At 46.9% G+C, this 20051-nt stretch overlaps 1 protein-coding gene across 9 annotated transcripts in view; it reads right to left on the bottom strand.

Annotated features, from left to right (window-relative positions):
- LOC144935252 (NACHT, LRR and PYD domains-containing protein 3-like) overlaps positions 1–18837 on the bottom strand; it is a 35021-nt gene extending 16184 nt beyond the window's left edge. For 4 of the 9 annotated variants that reach the window (XR_013637280.1, XR_013637281.1, XM_078861820.1 and 1 more), the window contains exons 1-10: positions 18461–18837; positions 14955–15070; positions 12557–12624; positions 12144–12258; positions 9496–9853; positions 7587–9273; positions 4630–4716; positions 2193–2276; positions 1436–1522; positions 333–416 (exon numbers count right to left, since the gene is read on the bottom strand). Coding sequence is in view for 7 of the 9 variants with exons in the window: in XM_078861820.1 (XP_078717946.1) it covers positions 333–416; positions 1436–1522; positions 2193–2276; positions 4630–4716; positions 7587–9273; positions 9496–9853; positions 12144–12146 (2390 nt within the window). In the remaining 2 variants the exon portion in view is untranslated. Of the gene's footprint in view, positions 1–332; positions 417–1435; positions 1523–2192; positions 2277–4629; positions 4717–7586; positions 9274–9495; positions 9854–10582; positions 10589–12143; positions 12259–12556; positions 12625–14954; positions 15071–18460 lie in introns of those variants that run through there. The other 5 variants (XM_078861817.1, XM_078861821.1, XM_078861816.1 and 2 more) reach the window with 5 other exon arrangements.
- Positions 18838–20051: the final 1214 nt, after the last annotated feature.

The following is a 20051-nucleotide window of genomic DNA, read 5'->3' as shown; positions in this document are numbered from 1 at the left end:
TCCCAAAACAATGCTGCCAACACCCACGCCAACTCAGAAAAGTAGTCTGTCACGTGCTAGACTCCTTGCGTTATAGCAGCGTGCCTCGCGTTAAGAGAAAAACGTTCCGCAAAAAAACATGTGAAAGGGAAAATGTGTAGTGTGAACGCCACACGTTAAACAGGGATTTACTGTATACATTTTAACAATCTATTGGGATTTGCCAGAAATGTGTAAGCGTTTAACGATGTGGCCATGAGCAAAACATGACAAATATGCAGGACTTGAAATTTTGTTAAAATTAGACATTTCATCTTGGAATGCAAACAGCAGCACATGCCACACAGACTCACGAGACCCAGTCGAAGCAATTGTTAGTGGTGAGGATTTGATGCAGGGCAGGAATTGACTTGTCCGTCAGCGAACATTTGTTCAAGCTGTGGAGGTGGAAAAAAAGAGAGTTCATCATCAATTAAAACCATGCACCGTGCTGCTGTGCCTGCAAGTAAATCTCTCAAGGATTGAAACACACGTCATTCCAAACAGAGTGTTCATGAGAGGGGCGTTACAACATTATTTAATTGCACAATCATGCATCCCTGTGTCCGGTCTCATTGATCAATATTTAGTTATAAATTAGTGTTTAGTCTCATATCATCCATGATCAAATGGTGAAGAAAGCACGTCGAGAGCAAGACTAGACACAGAAATGTGAGTTTATGACTTAAGGGTATGTTAAGTCCATCCCTTATCCTCCGATTAACATGGTTGGCTATGTACAGTGCTAAATAAGTTGAACATAAATACATACGTAGATTCATGCGTGGTTCTTCCATTAGGAAGCACTTCGCATAACGTGGAAAGCGCTCGTTACAACGCAGAAGGCGCACCATTTTCACACGAAACATGCACCGTTATAATGCAGAAGGCCCACCGTTATAACGCGTAATGCACACTTTTATAACACGGTTTCTGGTCAATGACGAACTACTTTACTGAGTTACGTGGCTGAGCGGTATGATACAGTACGTGGAAGGAAACAGTAACGCGACGGCGTAGCCTCAGTTATTTGTCCTGCCATCTCACTGTGTGTGCTTACAGTGTATCTCGTCAAACTTTATCATTACATTATTTATGGGTAAATTGTTTTCACTTAACGCGCTTTTCAGGAACTCATCTACTCTGTTAAATGAGGCTTTATCGTACAGTCCTGTGGAGAACAATTCAAAAATACCAATAACAGAATAACGCAGAAACATTATGACGCAAGCTACACAAATGGGTAATAAGGGATTTATAGCAAACCCTTAGCTATCATGGTTTTATGCCAAATCTGTTAAGGTACAGTTCGCGCCTCTGACTTTGCGGATCAAGAATTTGCCGATTGCAGCAATTTTCGAGAACATAACCCCCTCGATGGGCAAGGGTTTGCTGTATCAACGTGTCGAGAACTCACTAGAGCTGTTCCAGTCTCATGGGATGTGTCTGCATCTCCTGAGCAAGATCCTCCATTGCTTTGTCCCCCAGGTCATTTCCGGAAAGCCTACAGACACAAGCAGCTTGTTATAGTTATTATTGTCTATTTAAATGACAGTTGCTGAGCACAGGGCCCAAATACCCAGAAGTGACCAGCAACAGCAGCAGTGGAGGTATTATGCAAATGATTGAATACGTTTCTTGAAATGAGCAAGTTTGAAGAGTAATAATGGCATAAGTATCTATGAATAGGCTTTATCCCTTCCGGAAATAACACAGATGTTCAGATGTTCAAACACCAAATAGACACCTATTACAAGGCATCAAGTCTGCATTAACCACACATCATGTGGTTAAACTTGCAATTATGCTTTTATAATAATGTCTGCATTGTCCCTGAGACTGATTGGCCTGCACGAGAGACCGCCTCCTTTACTTCACATTGCGGTAGCGCTGTGAGAGGAGTGATGAGGAGCAGGGCAATAACGGTGTCTATGCCATGTCTCAGCACAATGTAATGTCTGTTTGGGAACATCAGTGGCCACGACGACAAGAAACTTAAAGAGTGGGAGACAGTTACCAAGATGTCCATTTAAAATGCCACTATTGTAACGAAAGTAACCTGAAAGCTTTTTGTAAAAAAATTTAATTTGGCAGCAGAAAGATGCAAACATCCACTTTAGCTGTCTCAAGTCGCACACAAAGGGTTATGGAGATCGTTGTGTCTGCATGCTTACATGAGCTTTTTAAGGTTTGGGTTTAAGGTGATGATGTTCCAGAGAGCCGGGATCGACTTGGAGGTGAGGCAGCACGAGTCCATGCTGGAGGCAAAGGACAGACAAGGTATTGTAGATTTATACTGAAAGTAATTTCGATGAGTCCTCAATTAACGTGTGGCATTCACACAACGCGTTTTCGCTCTAACGTGGTTCCTCCACAAGGGAACACTTTTCGCACAACGTGGAACGCGACAGTGATATCGCGGAATGCGTACACCGTTATAATGCACAACGTGCCCATTATAACGAAGAACGTGCACCGTTATAACACGGAATACACCCGTTATGAGGAACGTGCACCGTTATAACGCGGTTTCTGAGTGGTCGACGACGAACTTCTTTCTTGAGTGGCTCAGCGGTACGATACAGTACGCGTAATGATACAATAATGTGGCGGTGTACCCTCAGTTATTTGTCCCGCCACAGTACTGTGTGTGGGTACTGCGTATCACGCCAAACTTTATCGAAAAGTACCGCTTAATACAGCACTTTTCTGGATTGTATCTACCAGATTAAACGAAGACTTATTGTACAAGTTTCAACATCATCCAACACATAACGTGCTGTTTCATTAATTAAACGTTGATTATACGCACACACACGCTAAAGTCTTGAGCCTTGCACGAGTCCCCCCTCTCGCATGTGTAGCTTATTCACGGTAATTGTGAATGACACTGAATTTGTTCATAATATAGGTTTTTTTGGGTTAGATCGCGTTCATATAAATGTGTCATTAAACCCGCCACCACCCGACACAGCCAATTAGTAAGGTTTGTCACGTAGACAGAACATGCCAATTCGTTACTGATGCAATGACAGGGTGCCACCTGTCGGCCAGGAGGGGTAATCACGGGTATGGGCGCGTTATATAATAACCAACTAGAAGGGGGGGGGGCGTATCTGGCTTAAAGGTAAAAGGCGGGGTCCATCGGGAAGCTCCGGGAACCTGCTCGAAAGTTCTAGAAGGGGGCGTGGCTGGAGGCGGGGCCTGGCCACGCTGGGAAGTATATAGGGGGGACGTAACCGAATGATCGGGGCTGTCGCGGACTCCCGGGTCCTGGCTGCGTCGCTGCTCGCCGTCATCCCTCTTCATCGTCTGACCGCATGGCCGATCCTCTGCATGGCTCCTATCGTCGTCATCGCTACATTAGTCAGCCAGCTATGTAGTTAGACGCTGATGATGGGGCTGTGTAGAAAGGTCGGCTGTGTGTAGCTATGTAGATACGTTTATACTGGTAGGAACGAAGTGAACCAGCCTACAATAGATTATATCGTCCGTCCGTCCGTGTAGCAACATCGCCCCCTACTGCAAACACTTGGCATGACCCTACAAAAACCTTTAGACTCAGTGACGCTTTCCTGGCTAAACAAGTGTAACATTCCCTTATAATTCCCTCAGATAGCTTTTAATTAAAACATTTAAATTAATGAGGATTTCCTGGCTAAACAAGTGTAACATTCCCTTATAATTCCCTGAGATTAAAACTTTTAAATTAAAATTTAACTCACAGCGGCCTAAAGCCTCGAACTATGCCTCAAACTCTCCCTTCGTATCGTACCCCCGCGTGTGTGCAAGGGAGTTAATGTTTAACAATGTTACATTCCCTGATGCTTTTAAATAGAAACATTTAAATTTAAAGCTTTTACATAAATAATAAAAACATTTAAATTAAAAATTAACTCACGGCGGCCTAAAGCCTACAGCTAGGCCTAAAGCCTAGAACTAGGCCTCAAACTCTCCCTTCGTATCGTCCGATTAGGTGTAGCAACATCGCCCCCTACTGCAAACACTTGGCAGGACCCTAGAAAAACCTTTAGACTCAGTGGGGCTTTCCTTGCTAAACAAGTGTAATAATACATTATGTTTATATTCTTTGGTTATTCGTTCCTACCAGCCCACCCCGCAGGGTCCTGTTATATATCGCCCAGTGTTCGTGCCCAAGTATGAGAAATAAATAAGAATCCCTCTTCTTCCCTGCAGTCACGAATCCCTGCAGTCACGAAAGCTTTAAATCGAAATTTAAGAAGCCCTCTATACGTTGTGTGTCGGAAGTCGCTCATTACACGAGTACAGCACACCGGTGTGTTGGAGAGGAAATCCACAATATTTACAATCTGAGTACGGCGTTTCGCCAGTAATTACAACTAGCAGAATCAGATGACAGCCAGATTTGTTCAAACATCCTTCTGTTTCGTTCCTTAAATAGAGGGATAGATGTGATGACAACACTTGTGAGCCCTTCACGTCTGAAGGGGGGGATTAATGAATGCATATAAATTACAATGGGTATCCATTGCCGGTTTGGTTATTCATATGGTAATCAACGTACATTATGCATGCACATTGTTATCACATTGTTATCAGCATATGACAGGTGGCACACACAGCACTCACATTAATGCCTGCAGATGTCCACTGCTCTCTTCCATATTTTTGGCCATGAGCTCTACTCCATTATCTCCAAATGATTCACTTCCAAACCTGAACATCAATAATAGTGCAATGCTTTACCATCGACCACCACTACACCACCACCATTGCACATGACATCCCTACAACCAGGGTATCGTCCTTCACACCAGCAAAATCTGCACACTGCTAGAGCCCACATTGACAATAACAGAGATGACTGGTGCACACGCATGCTTATATTAACCAAGTAACTATCGCAGCAACGCATTCACGTTAAACGTGCATTGTGGTACTATTTGGCACTTGATCGTGCTTGACTGAATAAAATTGTCAGCGAGACTACACTGTGCATCAACAAGACAATAAACCCCAGTGGATGTCATTTAACAAGGAGCCACTGAGGTATTTTCAAAGAATACTTCCTTTGAACAGTTATTATTTAATTTTGATGCGTAAGATTTGATCATTGTACAACAGTACAGGCTATAACATGTCACACCGGATTTTGTATGCACAGACTTATGTGAACAGTGAACTTTGTTAACTTCACTTCAGACGACTACGGCAAGTCTTTGTTCACACGAGTTTTTTCTGTAACGTAGTTCTTCCATGACGGACGCACAACGCCGAACATGCACCACTATAACTTGGAACATGCACCGCTATAACTTGGAACATGCACCCCTATAACGCCGAACATGCACTGCTATAACGCGGTTTCTGAGTGGCTGAGGCGTGATACAGTACGCGATACAGTAACGTGACGAAGTATCCTCAGTTATTTGTCTACTACCTCGTTAAAAGAGGACGGATTGTATAAGGGACTATTATTGTATCGGGGACTTTACAGTAATGCCTCGTTTAACGCGGTAGATGTGTTCGTGAAAAGTGCCACGTTAAGTGAAAAGCGTGTGAAGCAAAAACTCCTTCCCCATAAATGTAACATTAACGTTTGGCGAGATACAATTCACACACACAGCAAAATGGCGAGACAAATCATTGAGGGTACGTCGCCGCGTTACTGTATCTTTCTGTGTACTGTATCAAAAAGTGTTCCCACACCTCCGATTAGTATGGTTTGCTACGTATGGTGCGAACGAAGTTCAACACACATATCGCACAGCAGCGCAGCTCAAGAAAGTAGTTTGCCGTCGACCGCTCAGAAACCGCATTATAATTGGCGGGGGTTCCAAGTTATAATGGATTCAGTAGACGTCATAACGGCACACATTACACGTCATAACGGCACACATTACACGTCATAACGGCACAAATTACACGTCATAACGGCACACATTACACGTCATAACGGCACACATTACACGTCATAACGGCACACATTACACGTCATAACGGCACATTACACGTCATAACGGCACACATTACACGTCATAACGGCACACATTACACGTCATAACGGCACACATTACACGTCATAACGGCACACATTACACGTCATAACGGCACACATTACACGTCATAACAGCACACATTACACGTCATAACGGCATATTACACGTCATAACGACACACATTACACGTTATAATGGCACACATTTCACGTCATAACGGCACACATTACACGTCATAACGGCACACATTACACGTCATAACGGCACACATTACACGTCATAACGGCACACATTACACGTCATAACGGCACATTACACGTCATAACGGCACACATTACACGTCATAACGGCACACATTACACGTCATAACGGCACACATTACACGTCATAACGGCACACATTACACGTCATAACGGCACACATTACACGTCATAACGGCACACATTACACGTCATAACGGCACATTACACGTCATAACGGCACATTACACGTCATAACGGCACATTACACGTCATAACGGCACACATTACACGTTATAACGGCACACATTACACGTCATAACGGCACACATTACACGTCATAACGGCACACATTACACGTCATAACGGCACACATTACACGTCATAACGGCACATTACACGTCATAACGGCACATTACACGTCATAACGGCACATTACACGTCATAACGGCACATTACACGTCATAACGGCACACATTACACGTTATAACGGCACACATTACACGTCATAACGGCACACATTACACGTCATAACGGCACACATTACACGTCATAACGGCACATTACACGTCATAACGGCACACATTACACGTCATAACGGCACACATTACACGTCATAACGGCACACATTACACGTCATAACGGCACACATTACACGTCATAACGGCACATTACACGTCATAATGGCACACATTACACGTCATAACGGCACACATTACACGTCATAACGGCACACATTACACGTCATAACGGCACATTACACGTCATAACGGCACACATTACACGTCATAACGGCACACATTACACGTCATAACGGCACATGACACGTCATAACGGCACACATTACACGTCATAACGGCACACATTACACGTCATAACGGCACACATTACACGTCATAACGGCACATTACACGTCATAACGGCACACATTACACGTCATAACGGCACACATTACACGTCATAACGGCACACATTACACGTCATAACGGCACACATTACACGTCATAACGGCACACATTACACGTCATAACGGCACATTACACGTCATAACGGCACACTTTACACGTCATAACGGCACACATTACACGTCATAACGGCACACATTACACGTCATAACGGCACACATTACACGTCATAACGGCACACATTACACGTTATAACGGGCACACGTTTCACGTTGTGCGAGAAGTGTTCCCTAATGAAAGAACCGGGTTATAGCAAAAACGTGTTGTGTGAACACTACACGTTAACCGAACACTTTACATACCTTATGCCTACCACACCAACATTACATCCATGACATTTCTGAATGAAACCGCTAACAACTTGTCTCAATGCTGCAACTCACCACAGCTCGTGACATCTCTGTATCGTGGGCTGCAGCCTCACTAATTCTTTGTCGCTGATGCCACACTCCCACAGGTTTAGTTTCTCGAGAGGCCTGTTCCGACTCTGCAGGACGTAAGAGAGGGCTGTGCAGTCGAACGGGCTGAGTGGAGTATGAGACAGATCCAGCGACTCTCTTGTCTGCATGATCTCGCGAATGGCGTCGGGGTCTTGCAGCTCGTACAGGCAGTGCAGGAGGCTAATGAGCCTGCGCTTGTTGGGGTCGCTGGCCGTCACCCTGCGTTTGAGCCACTGGATGATCTCACGCTGGGAGTCCGTGGATGGGCGGTCAAGGATTTCGGCGAGCGTTTTCCAATGAATGCGCGACGCTAATCCGGTGAAAAACTTCTGAAAGATGTCAAACCGTCCATCAGAACACCTCTCGATTTCCTCAATGACAGCAGGAACTGACAGCTTGGGCTGTGGCAGATACACGGCCAGAGACGCGAAGTACTCTTGAATTGTCAGGTGGGAGAACGAATAGCTCTTGGAGACAATAACGCCTTCGCATTTGAAAATCTCACTAAGAAAAGTTTTCTGCACGCGATCGGAATCGATGCTGAATTCTTGCAGGTGCATTTCGCTGAACAGCTGATTGTTTTCCTGAACGCCTTTGAAAGCCATGTTGGCCAGCCCTCTTATCGTCTCCTTGGCGTTGATGGCGTTCCTACCACCGCAGCCATCGTTGTGGTGTCGAACGAGAACAAACGTGTACTTTGTGAAGAGGTCGGTCATGGAGGTCAGCATGAATATGTCAGATTTGCGATCTTTCAGGTACGACTTGAGAGTGATGGCTGCTATCTGGCAAAAAGCCGGGTTGCAGCACAGAATGCTGAGGATCTCGTACTGCTGCAACATGCCGTGCGCCTGTCTTCCCAGGGCTTCATCTCTGAGGAATTTACAAAAGAACTTCTCGCGCTCTTCAGGCGAGAAGCCCATGATCTCCGAACTTCGTTTGATCTTAATGGAAGCGAGCTGCTGCAGGGCAATGGGTCTGGTTGTCACCAGAAACGAGGCGCCCGTCAGAAGCCTTCCCTCCAGTAGGCCGGCAAGAATCGCCTCCACGCTCCTCCTACTGTTAGGGTCGCTGCAGGGTCTCTGAAAGTCAAGAGGCTTCGCAAACTCATCCAAGCCATCCATCACGAACAATGTCTCCTTCGCGTTGGAAAATATCGTGTCCGCTTCATCCCCCAAATTGTTATGCAAATCGACAAACACTTCTCGGAGTGTGGTTTCTTCAGCATAGTGGTTTAGATCTCTAAATCGAATGTATATCACATATTGGAAGCTACAGGAGAATACTGGCTCTCCAGAGAGCAAGCGGTGCACTATAAAGTTGCTCATTGTGGTTTTGCCACTGCCTGCAGTGCCCACGAGCAACACTATCAATGGTCGCTCTTCCTCAATGGGGTCAAACAGCTGATTGTGTTTGAACCCATCTCTCTTCATTCGCTGTACAATGTTCTCGTGTGCGTTGAGTCTGACTTCACTCTCGTGTTGTTTGTTTTCATCCACGTAATCATAAGTCACCAAGATGGGCTCCACACACTGCTCTTTGATGGGAATGTGCTCTGTGGGCCTGGCATCATAGCTTCTCATGATCGAAGTCCTTTCCTTCAAGTATTCTTTGTAGATTTTCAAAATGCAACCTAATCCACAACGAGATATAGATTTCAATAAACAAGTTAACATACGAAAGAATATATAAAATAAGTCCTCGTTTAACGTGGTAGATGTGTTCCTGAAAAGTTCTGCGTTGCGTGCAAAAATGCAAAAACTCTTTTCCCATAATGTAACGATAAAGTTTGGCGAGATACTCTGAACACACACCCCGTAATGCGTGCTACTGTTCAGACCCCCAGGGCACTCACTCTCTACGGACAGGAAACCCATCGTGGCCAGCATGGACTCGTTCCGCGTGAACCACGCATCCAGGCCGCTGACCGTGCAGCACAGCGGAGTGAGCACGTGCGCCACGAAGCTCCGGCAATCCGACTCCTCCTTGGCAGTAACTCTGTCGATCAGTTGCCGCATCTGCTCACGGGGGTCTTTCACCCTGTTCAGGGTGCGATACTCTGGGGGCTGAACTATGCCCCGCTCATCTGAGAGTGTGAGCACGGACAATGGCTTTCTGGACAGGCAGCTTTCCAGCTCCACGCGGTGTTGACGAAGGAACCTGCAGACCGGCATGTCCACTGCCATTTGTGCCATGTTACGCTTCAAGGGTAGCTGTAGATCAGAAAAAAGTATCCAAATTATTTCTATAGCACACACACACCACAACACCAGGCGGAATACATGAGCAATGCTGAACTCGAACGGGGAAGTGACAAAGACCCCCCCTATAGTCTTAGCAGGATTTTGGGGCCGGTGTTGTTAGTGAGTAGCAGCTATGAAGGCCGGGATGCTACACGAAGGGGTGAGTGGCCAACACCATGCCCGGCCGTCTTTGTCTCCCTCGTGGAAATGTGTACACATCGCACCAAGTACTCATTTGAGGCTGAGTTGACCTAGGGGTGGCCCAGGACCAGTTCAAGTAATCGTCACTGGTGTTGGTGGCCGTGAGCGATAATCGAACTCGGATAGCTGCTTTCGTAGCACAGCGCGTTAACTCGCTATTCTAAACACACAGACACATCCATATATTTAATAAGTCGCCCTGTAGTTCAATACTGTATCTGCTTGGCCAGCAATGCAGCACTGTATTGCTCATCATAGCATTGCATATAGCATAGAATAATCATAGCATTGCTGACAGTCATTTTACTCCCGTTGCAACCAACCAAAAACGTAATATTTAGAATAACAAAAGCAGTAAAACATACCTCGTTAATTTGAGTGAAAGCTTTTGTAATATACACAATAAACAGAAAGCATGGGAGTTGCAACCGAAACGGCAACAGCAGCGCAATGATAACAGCAGCAGCACTCATTGAGCAGCTATGCAAACAGTGTTACCTGAATATCCGCTACCGTACTGCGATGTTCCACTGACTTGCATACGGGAGGATATCGACCACAGACACAACTCATAAGACACACACGAGGCAGTGGCCTACTCCGCATATCAGTCATCAAAGACCCACCAGGCTATTGCACGATAATATGGTAAGTCCGTATTATCGTGTTCACACAACGCGTTTTCGCTATAACGCGGTTCTTCCATTAGGGAACACTTTTAGCAGCACGCGCACCGTTACAACGCGCAGCAGCGCTCCCGTTATAACGCGCTTTCTGAGCGGAACAGAGATAGAGTAATGCGGAATGATGCAGTTACGCGGCAGACCCTCAGTTATTTGTGCCGCCATCTCACGGTGTGCGTACATTGTATCTCGCCAAACTTTATCGTTATATTATTTAGGTGAAATTGTTTTTGCGTAATGCGGCACTTTTCGAGGACTTGAGCTGTGCAGCCTCCAAGGAGGAAGCAAGACTCGGAAATTCAAAACTGGCCCAAAGTGTATTTCTAGCTGCAGCAATCCACGAGGACAGCATCTCATTAACGTCGTACCAACGTGGCTGGACTGCAATTTAGCTGCCCTGGAATTGCTGGCAACAGACAATTAAGACAACCCTAGCGGCAATGGAGGTAACAGGTCACGCGCACTCTTGCGGGTCACCCACGAGGGGTTCGTGCCCCAGCAAAGGCGACTGGGAAACGTTGCTCCAGAATCCCGAGAGACCGATTCACGAACCCATCGTTGTCCGTGATTTATTTCGTGTCAGCGCCGCAAGGCATTGACGTTGCCTAATGCAGGCAGGCCTTGCTTAGCGTGACCTCGTAAAGCGCTCTGCCTCCTGGAGAACATTTTTACCAAAACTAATTTAAATAAAAACTTTATCGACAAAGTGCTGACGAATGAGAACACCCAGCAGCGCAGGCCGAGGAACGTACCCGCCCCCATTATTCCCTCAGCCAATGAGAGCGATGGATGCTCTCAGCCAACCAGACCCCACCCCCCGCGATCCGATTAGCACGAATCGTGGTCACGACTTTTTTTGTTAAATAAAAATTTTCACCTGAAAGAAACTTCACCACAGATATGTATTTGTATTAAATGTGTACCTTCTGTATTATTAGCGCTATTACCAATATTGCTCATACAAAAGACAATACTGTCTGGAACGCATCCCCATGTAGTACACAATGGTACAGTATAATTAATTAGCGCTTTTAGCGCTTATTGGATTAGCGCTCACTTCTGCCGCGTTAAACGAGGACTTAATTTATGAAAGTACATTATAAATATAGAAATAGGCTAACGGACAAATTAGTAAGGATAAAATGATATGTATAAACGGCATCATTACAATTAGTCATGTAACCTCTATTCACGAGTAAAAACACGACAGCAAAATCTCTTGTCCGGCATCTATGGGGAATGGAGAGGTGCCAGTGATCTGAGAGTTATACTTATGGTTCACGAAATTGTCAAAGTCCATACAACTTTTCTAGAAACTAAGCCTACATTTTAAAAATTATACAAGAAATAACATACAATTGTATAGAGGTACTCACCATTCAGCTGTAGAACATTCCAAGTTGATTGTGGAGGACTGGTGGGGGGACCCTTTAAAGAGCAGCACCGTCCTCTGCGTTCAGACCGCCGCTAGCGTCTCCACTTGATAGTGCCCTGAAGCTCCCGTAAACAACAGATGGAAAAGCGCACGGCAAGATGCCAGATGGCTGTCGGAATTTGTCTGTATACGTGAAAGAAGATTTGTATTCCTGTCTGTGACAGATGCCAGTTAATAGAGCATGCTGGAGGGTAACATGCCTGGTAACAGACCGTTTGCTGCACCAGGTAAAAATACATCATTGGAATTGCAGCGAGTCGTGGTAAATTTACTTCCGTGAATACCGTACCAGGCGGGACGGATCGTATTCACAGATGCCTGGAGCGCACGAGCGCAGCGCGTGAAGTCACTCACGTTGGGATTCCGGTTTCAACTCACGTTCTGCCGTCCGGCTCTCAGCCCGAAATCCGAGATTCCAATGTCTAGACAGATGATTGAAGCGACAGTCATTCCGTTATTTGACTACTGTGATGTAGCAGCATTTAGGGTTGCTCCTTTGGTTCATTCAAACAAACTTTACTCGGTTTATCGTGCTACATTAGGGTCCACAGTGGATGCTCCATACATGTATGCACGGTATGTAGAACTTCTTTCGCACCGTACATAGACAACCATGCTAATCGGACCTCCTCTGTGCCACCATGTCCTTGGACATGAGAAGCCATTTTCACCTTAGGGCTATTTTAATTTTCAAGGTTATTATCGGTAGATCTGCTCTCTATTTGTCTGACCTGTTGTTATTACTGTTGGAAAATCATACAAATCTGCGATGCGCGTCTGTCTATTAATAGTTCCCAGATTTCTAACAAAATATACACTTAAAAGCTTTTAACGTAGCTGCCCCAAAGTTTTGAAACGACCTAGTTTCGTCTCGTCATGTCCTCATTTCAACGATTATTAAAAGTGTAAATGTAATTTTACAACATAATTTCTATTATTACGTTTTTTAAAACCTGTAATTGTGGAATAGTTTGATGTCTGCTGGCCGAGTCGCCCTTGAAAAAGATCTTCTTAGCTCAATGGGCTTTACTCAATGGGAAATACACTCCTGATTTTGATCTGAACGCCGATCTGTCACCGTCCAAGCATCCCAAGCTTTCGCGCTGCAAATCCGGTGCTATGATTCTGAATCACGATCATTGTGCCCCGAGTCCTTAGGCATGGGCTTTGAATCCCTGAGCTGTGAGGGTCTCTGTCAAGCTGCGTGGTGCTGCAACGCAATATATAGCTCTGCACATGCCAAGCGCAAACCCACCTTTGACGAAATACAAACATTACAGGATGACTGGAAGGGTGTGCAAAGTCGTCACGGTTACAACCACTGGGTAAACTTGACAGAACACGCAAGTAAGTCCAAATATCTATGGATGGATAAGGCGATTTGCATAAGCATAGAAAATAAAGTAAATACAATAACAATTGCATTTCCACAAATATAACCACAAGACCAACAACACGTATACCCTTTGAGTATATTTTGCACAAGCAGGGATTATACACAATGTCTAAGGGTTATTTTTGAAACGTAAATCATTCTGGTTACTCGAAAATTTTTGGGATGATCATATTTCTTTGAGATGAAATATAATCTTCATTAAATATGCGATTACAGTACTGTACTTTCTTCGTATGAATCTTCGACATAAGACCTTAACTTATAAGCTTGTCAGTGGCCATCAGTGATGAGATCAGTTCACATGCAGGTGGTGCTGGTTGTACTGGTGCATCTCAGGATCGTAATAGGTGGCAGTTTATGTATTTTAATTTCTTTATCCCGGAAGAATCCGATGATCTATGAAGCTCTTTTTCACAGATGTCCAGTGGAAGTGGGCAGTGACGTAGGTTGGTAATTATCTAGCAGTCGATTGATCACGGCTCCTGCGGTTATGATAAGAGCCCATTGAAACATTTAATAAACGTCTCGTTTTCAAGGGAGACCCGTTTCAAAACATAAACAGAATTGTGAAAGCACAGGCGGTACAATCAAACTGAACCACATGAGCGCAGATTGGACTTATCTCTCTTTTTTTAATACTTGATCATGCAAAAGCAACATAAAAATATGCTTTTAAAAAAAAATGCTGCTTTAAGCAGTTTACATTGCCTGCTATTACAGATTAATTGAAAATGCGGACATCGAAAAAGGAAATGGAATAATATCTGAAGTGTGCAAAGTAGCCAAGGGGCATGATTGGAATTCCATTAAGCCCGCAACGCTTGGTGTTCACACAACACGTTTTCGCTATAACGCGGTTCATCTACTCGGGAACACTTTTCTCACCATGCGGAATGCGCCCATTATAACGCGGACCTCTACCCTTATAACGTGGACGCGCGCACCATTATAACGCGGACCTCTGAGTGATCGACTACTTTCTTCAGCTGTCCGGCTGAGCAGCACGATACGGTACGTGTAATGATAAAGTAATGCAGCGGCGTAGCCTGTTATTTATCCCGCGATCTCAATGTGTGTGCGTACAGAGTATCTCGCCAAACTTTATCGTTATATAATTTATGGGAAAATAGTTTTCGCTTCACGCGTTTTTCGCTTAATGCTGCACTTTTTACAGACGCATTTACTACCGCGTTAAACAAGGACTTATTGTGTTTTTGAGTCACGCAGGTGTAAACTTATTTGCATAGTCAATTTTAAAGCGACCACTATAAACGCAGACTTCCTGCTGATATCTTCATATGCGTGCAGAGCGGGCAGCGAGTCAATGTTGGTGCAGCGCTTGGTGTCGTCACTCACCCGTGTCGGTAACCACAACTCCTTGATGCCACCTTGACAGCACTCCACGTCACTCGCTCGTGTCGGTAACCACAGCTCCCGCCGACCCCTGCAGCGACTTTGCCACCTTGACAGCTCTGCACGTCACGCGGTTGGCGTGCGCGCAGTGTAGAGTGAGTCCTTATTTAACGCGGTAGATGCGTTCCGAAAACGTGTTGTGTCATGCGAAAAACGATGTCCCCATAAATGATGGAACGACCAGGCTTGGCGAGAGACGACGAACCACGCACACGCAGTGAGACTGCGGCACGAACAGCTGAGGTTACGATGTCGCGTTACTCTGTCATTCCACCTACAGTATCACCGCACCGTTCACGAGCCACGTGACAATGGGCACAGGTGTGTACAGTAGCACAATGGGCACAGGTACAGTAGTACAATGGGCACAGGTATGTACAGTAGTACGATGAACTTAACCAACCGTGCTAAAAGGTGCGCGTTGTGCGAAAAGTGTTCCTTCATGGAAGACCCACGTTATCGCAAAAACGCGTTATGTGAACACCACCCGTTAAATGAGGACTTACCGTACTGTATACGGGAACGGGCTGGAGAGGGGATGGACTGATGCGGTAGAGAAAGACGTGGAGCTGAGTGGACTTGCCGATTAATGGTACCAGCGGTGTCAAGATTAGCCTCTGGAGGAGGCTCGTGAAGGAGCCGTTGGAGGCAGTCGCCCTCCAACAACAACAGAGGGCGGAGGAGCGACGCTCACAACAACGAGCGAAGCTAAAACACAGCAAGTTGGCACATACTGTGTGGTGCATCTGCCAGTCATCTGAGTGAGTCAACCCATGGCACCTGGGTCTGTCCCTTGACCTCCTGTCAGCGAGCCTTCGACACTTCACGTGGCCTCAGAGTGCACATAGCCTGGCACACGTGTCATGGTGATGTCACTGCCACTTAGTGGCGAATGGCAGCTGTTGATGTAATGACCTCTTTTAGCGCTGATTCGAGTAACGCTAAGCGGGGTTTGCCGCACAGAGCAGCGCTGCGCTGGGAAGCGGCGGTGCAGCGATCAGTGTGCCAGACACGTGGACCCGGGTTCGATTCCCGCTCACGGCCAGCACCGGTGACAATTATCTGAACCGGTCCTGGGCCTCCCCTAGGTCGATTCAGCCTCAAATGAGTACCCGGTGCGGTGTGTAAACATCGCCATTTTGGAGACAAAGGCGGCCCGGCGTGGTGCTGGCCACCCACCACCTCGTGTGTTGTGTCGGGCTTCATAGGTGCTGCTCGCAAACAGCACTTGCCCCGACAGTGTTAGAGACTACACAGGTGATCTTTGTGCATGTGTAGTGACATGGGAGGGGAGGGGCTGCTGGGGGGCTCTGGGACCCTGGGCGGCCCAGGCGCTTGGGCCCCTTGGCGCCAGGCGCTGGGTTCCCAGGCGGCCCAGACGCTTAAGCCTCTTGGCGCCAGGCGCTAGGTTCCCGGGCGGCCCAGGCGCTTAAGCCCCTTGGCGCCACCAACGGGGGGGGGGGGGGGGGGGGGGGGGGCTGTGTGTGCTCTGTGGGATATCTGGGGGCGCACACGGCCCCACCCCTCGTTGGGGACTAGGCATAAAAGGGGAGCTCCCTGGACGATCAGGGCCAGTTGTAGCTCAAGACCCAAGACCCAAGACCAGCCATCTGAAGACCCTGAGACGCCGTGAGGGCCAGTGGTGGGACTGGAACTCCCGACTCTACGACCTTGTGAGGGCGAGTTCCAGAGCGTAGCCAGAGTAGTGTATCTAGGCTGTGTACCTAGGCTGTGTACCTAGGCTGTAACAGAGTATCAGGACTGTTGGAGTGTTGGACTGTTGGAGTGTTGGATTGTAATAAAGAAGTTACCTCTACAAGTGTCTCCGGAACCCGTTACACATGGAAGGGCACAGTTGGCAACATCTTAAGGCTCCTGCTGGGGCATGACATTGAATGAGCTCCTGAATATGAAGACTTGACGAACGCGTGGAGTTGTTCTTAGGGGCCGTCCATAAATGACGTCACGCGATTTTGGAGGATTTTTGACCCCCCTCCCTCGTCACACGGCGTCACAAAAAGTCAGACCCCCCCCTCAAATATGACGTCACAAAGCTCTGTCCCCCCTCCCCCCAAAACCATATTTCCATTTTGAAAATAAAACATGCTTCAAATCGCTTTAAACTATCGTCATTGTCGTGCGTATTTAATGTGGCGCTGCACTCTGATGTTGTAGGAGAAAACATTTATACTGGTAGGAACGAAGTGGACCAGACCACCAATAGATTATACTGGTAGGAACGAAGTGGACCAGACCACCAATAGATTAATGTGTCCGTCCGTCCGTCCGCGTTTGTCCGTCCGTCCGCGTTTGTCCGTCCGTCCGTCCGTCCGCGTTTGTCCGTCCGTCCGTCCGTCCGCGTTTGTCCGTCCGTCCGTCCGTCCGCGTTTGTCCGTCCGTCCGTCCGTCCGCGTTTGTCCGTCCGTCCGTCCGTCCGCGTTTGTCCGTCCGTCCGTCCGTCCGCGTATCAACATCGCCCCCTACTGCAAACACTTGGCATGACCCTGTCTGACAAGATGGCCGCCCGCTCCCCCTGCGATATGTGAATTAAACAAGATGGCCGTCGCTTCCGGCGCATCACGGCAAAACTTTAAACTTCGCTTCAAAATTACTTTACTGAAACGCAGCACGTTTATTTAAAAAATTACGTTACTGAAACGCTGCACGCTTTTTTAACACATAGACAAGACACATTTATTAACACAGAGACGAGATACATTTAATCGCCTTATTTGTGCACGAAAAGCACGGCACGAGGCCTAGTGCGGCAGGCTTCGTGAGGCCTAGTGCGGCAGGCTTATTAACACAGAGATGAAACGCAGCACGTTTATTTAAAAAAATTACTTTACTGAAACGCAGCACGCTTTTTTAACACAGAGACAAGACACATTTATTAACACAGAGACGAGATACATTTAATCGCCTTATTTGTGCACGAAAAGCACGGCACGAGGCCTAGTGCGGCAGGCTTCGTGAGGCCTAGTGCGGCAGGCTTATTAACACAGAGATGAAACGCAGCACGTTTATTTAAAAAAAATTACTTTACTGAAACGCAGCACGTTTTTTTAACAGAGACAAGAAACATTTATTAACACAGAGACGAGATACATTTAATCGCCTTATTTGTGCACGAAAAGCACGGCACGAGGCCTAGTGCGGCAGGCTTCGTGAGGCCTAGTGCGGCAGGCTTATTAACACAGAGATGAAACGCAGCACGTTTATTTAAAAACAATTATTTTACTGAAACGCAGCACGTTTTTATAACACAGAGACAAGAAACATTTATTAACACAGAGACGAGATACATTTAATCCCCTTATTTGTGCACGAAAAGCACGGCACGAGGCCTAGTGCGGCAGGCTTCGTGAGGCCTAGTGCGGCAGGCTTATTAACACAGAGATGAAACGCAGCACGTTTATTGTTGTTGTTGTGCATATTGGCCGTGGTACCTGATTCGGCTGAATCTGCAGCCCGGCAGCGGCAGAGCAGAGGCAGCGAGAGGCCTCGTCGCTGCTGCTATTCACTCGCTTATAGTTCTACCGTGTTCACTACATCTCTGTCGTGTTCACTACATCTGCTGTGTTCACTACATCTCTGCCGTGTTCACTATCATCTCTACATCTCTGTCGTGTTCACTATCATCTCTACATCTCTGTCGTGTTCACTATCATCTCTACATCTCTGCCGTGTTCACCACATCTCTGCCGTGTTCACCACATCTCTGTCGTGTTCACTACATCGTATTCACACGTGTATCAACATCGCCCCCTACTGCAAACACTTGGCATGACCCTGTCCGACAAGATTACCGCCCGCTCCCCCTGCCATCACGGCAAAACTTTAAACTTCGCTTCAAAATTACTTTACAACAACAAACTTGCACCATCGCTACAGCTGCCGCGACGAGAGATGTGGGAGAAGCGGCGACCGCTGCCTAGCAGGTGAGAGGTGCGTGTGTGTGTGTGCGCGTGTGTGTGCGTGTGTGTGTGTGCGCGTGTGTATGTGTGTGCGTGTGTATGCGCGTGTGTGTGCGTGTGTGTTTGTGTGCGTGCGTGTGTGTGCGTGTGTATGCGCGTGTATGCGCGTGTGTGCGCGTGTGTGTGCGTGTCTGTGTGTGCGTGTGTGTATATGTGTGACTGTGTGCGTGTGTGTGCGTGCGTGCGTGTCCGGCCCACTCGAGCGGCGTGATGAATGGGCGCTATTGGGCTTCGGATCGTTATTCACGGCGAACTGGAAGCGTAGCAACACAACTTCATTACGTGTGCGTGCGTGCATGTGTGTGTACGTGTGTGTGTGCGTGCGGTGTGTGTGCGTGTGTGCGTGTGTACGTGCGTGTGTGCGCGTATGTGCGTGTGTGTGTGCGCGTGTGTGTGCGGTCGATATCCCTGTACCGGTATTAGTATTATTCCTACCAGCCCACCCCGCAGGGTCCTGTTTAAAAAGTCTATTTAATTAAGTAGAACGTGTTGTCTATATTTAAAGTTGCGCATTTTGATGTGACGTCACATTTCTCAACCCCCCCCCCTCGTCACACATCGTCACAAATGTCTGATCCCCCCCCCCCCCCAGGTGCGTGACGTCATTTATGGACGGCCCCTTATCCGTGTCTGGGCACCACCACCGGATGGGAAAAGCGTGAACACAAACACACGTGACGTCACTGTATAATCCCCTCGCGGTGACGTCACCATGGCTACCGCTGGTGATGACGTTGCCGCGTGCTGCATTCAATTTGCGTCTTGGGACTCCTCCCAAAAACAAAAATGTCTCGGGACGTCACTTTCCCCGCGCCGCGCTTTACCCCCTTCATGGTGTGGACCAATCAGTTTCAAGGACAATGCATACATTATCAGTGTGTTTTTTGTTTGCATTTTGACCGCAAGTATTGTGGTTAATGCAGACATGATTCCTTGTAAAAAAAGGTTTCAGTTTTGTTGCTAGAAAAAAGGGAAAACCCCTATTATTATGACGTTTACGAACTTGTCCGGTGACGTCACGACAGCGCGCCGGATTTCGTGATGTCACTCATCGCCGACACGG

This window comes from Lampetra fluviatilis, chromosome 12, assembly GCF_964198595.1.
Source record: "Lampetra fluviatilis chromosome 12, kcLamFluv1.1, whole genome shotgun sequence".
Taxonomy (NCBI): domain Eukaryota; kingdom Metazoa; phylum Chordata; class Hyperoartia; order Petromyzontiformes; family Petromyzontidae; genus Lampetra; species Lampetra fluviatilis.
This window is presented reverse-complemented; position numbering and strand designations above follow the sequence as displayed.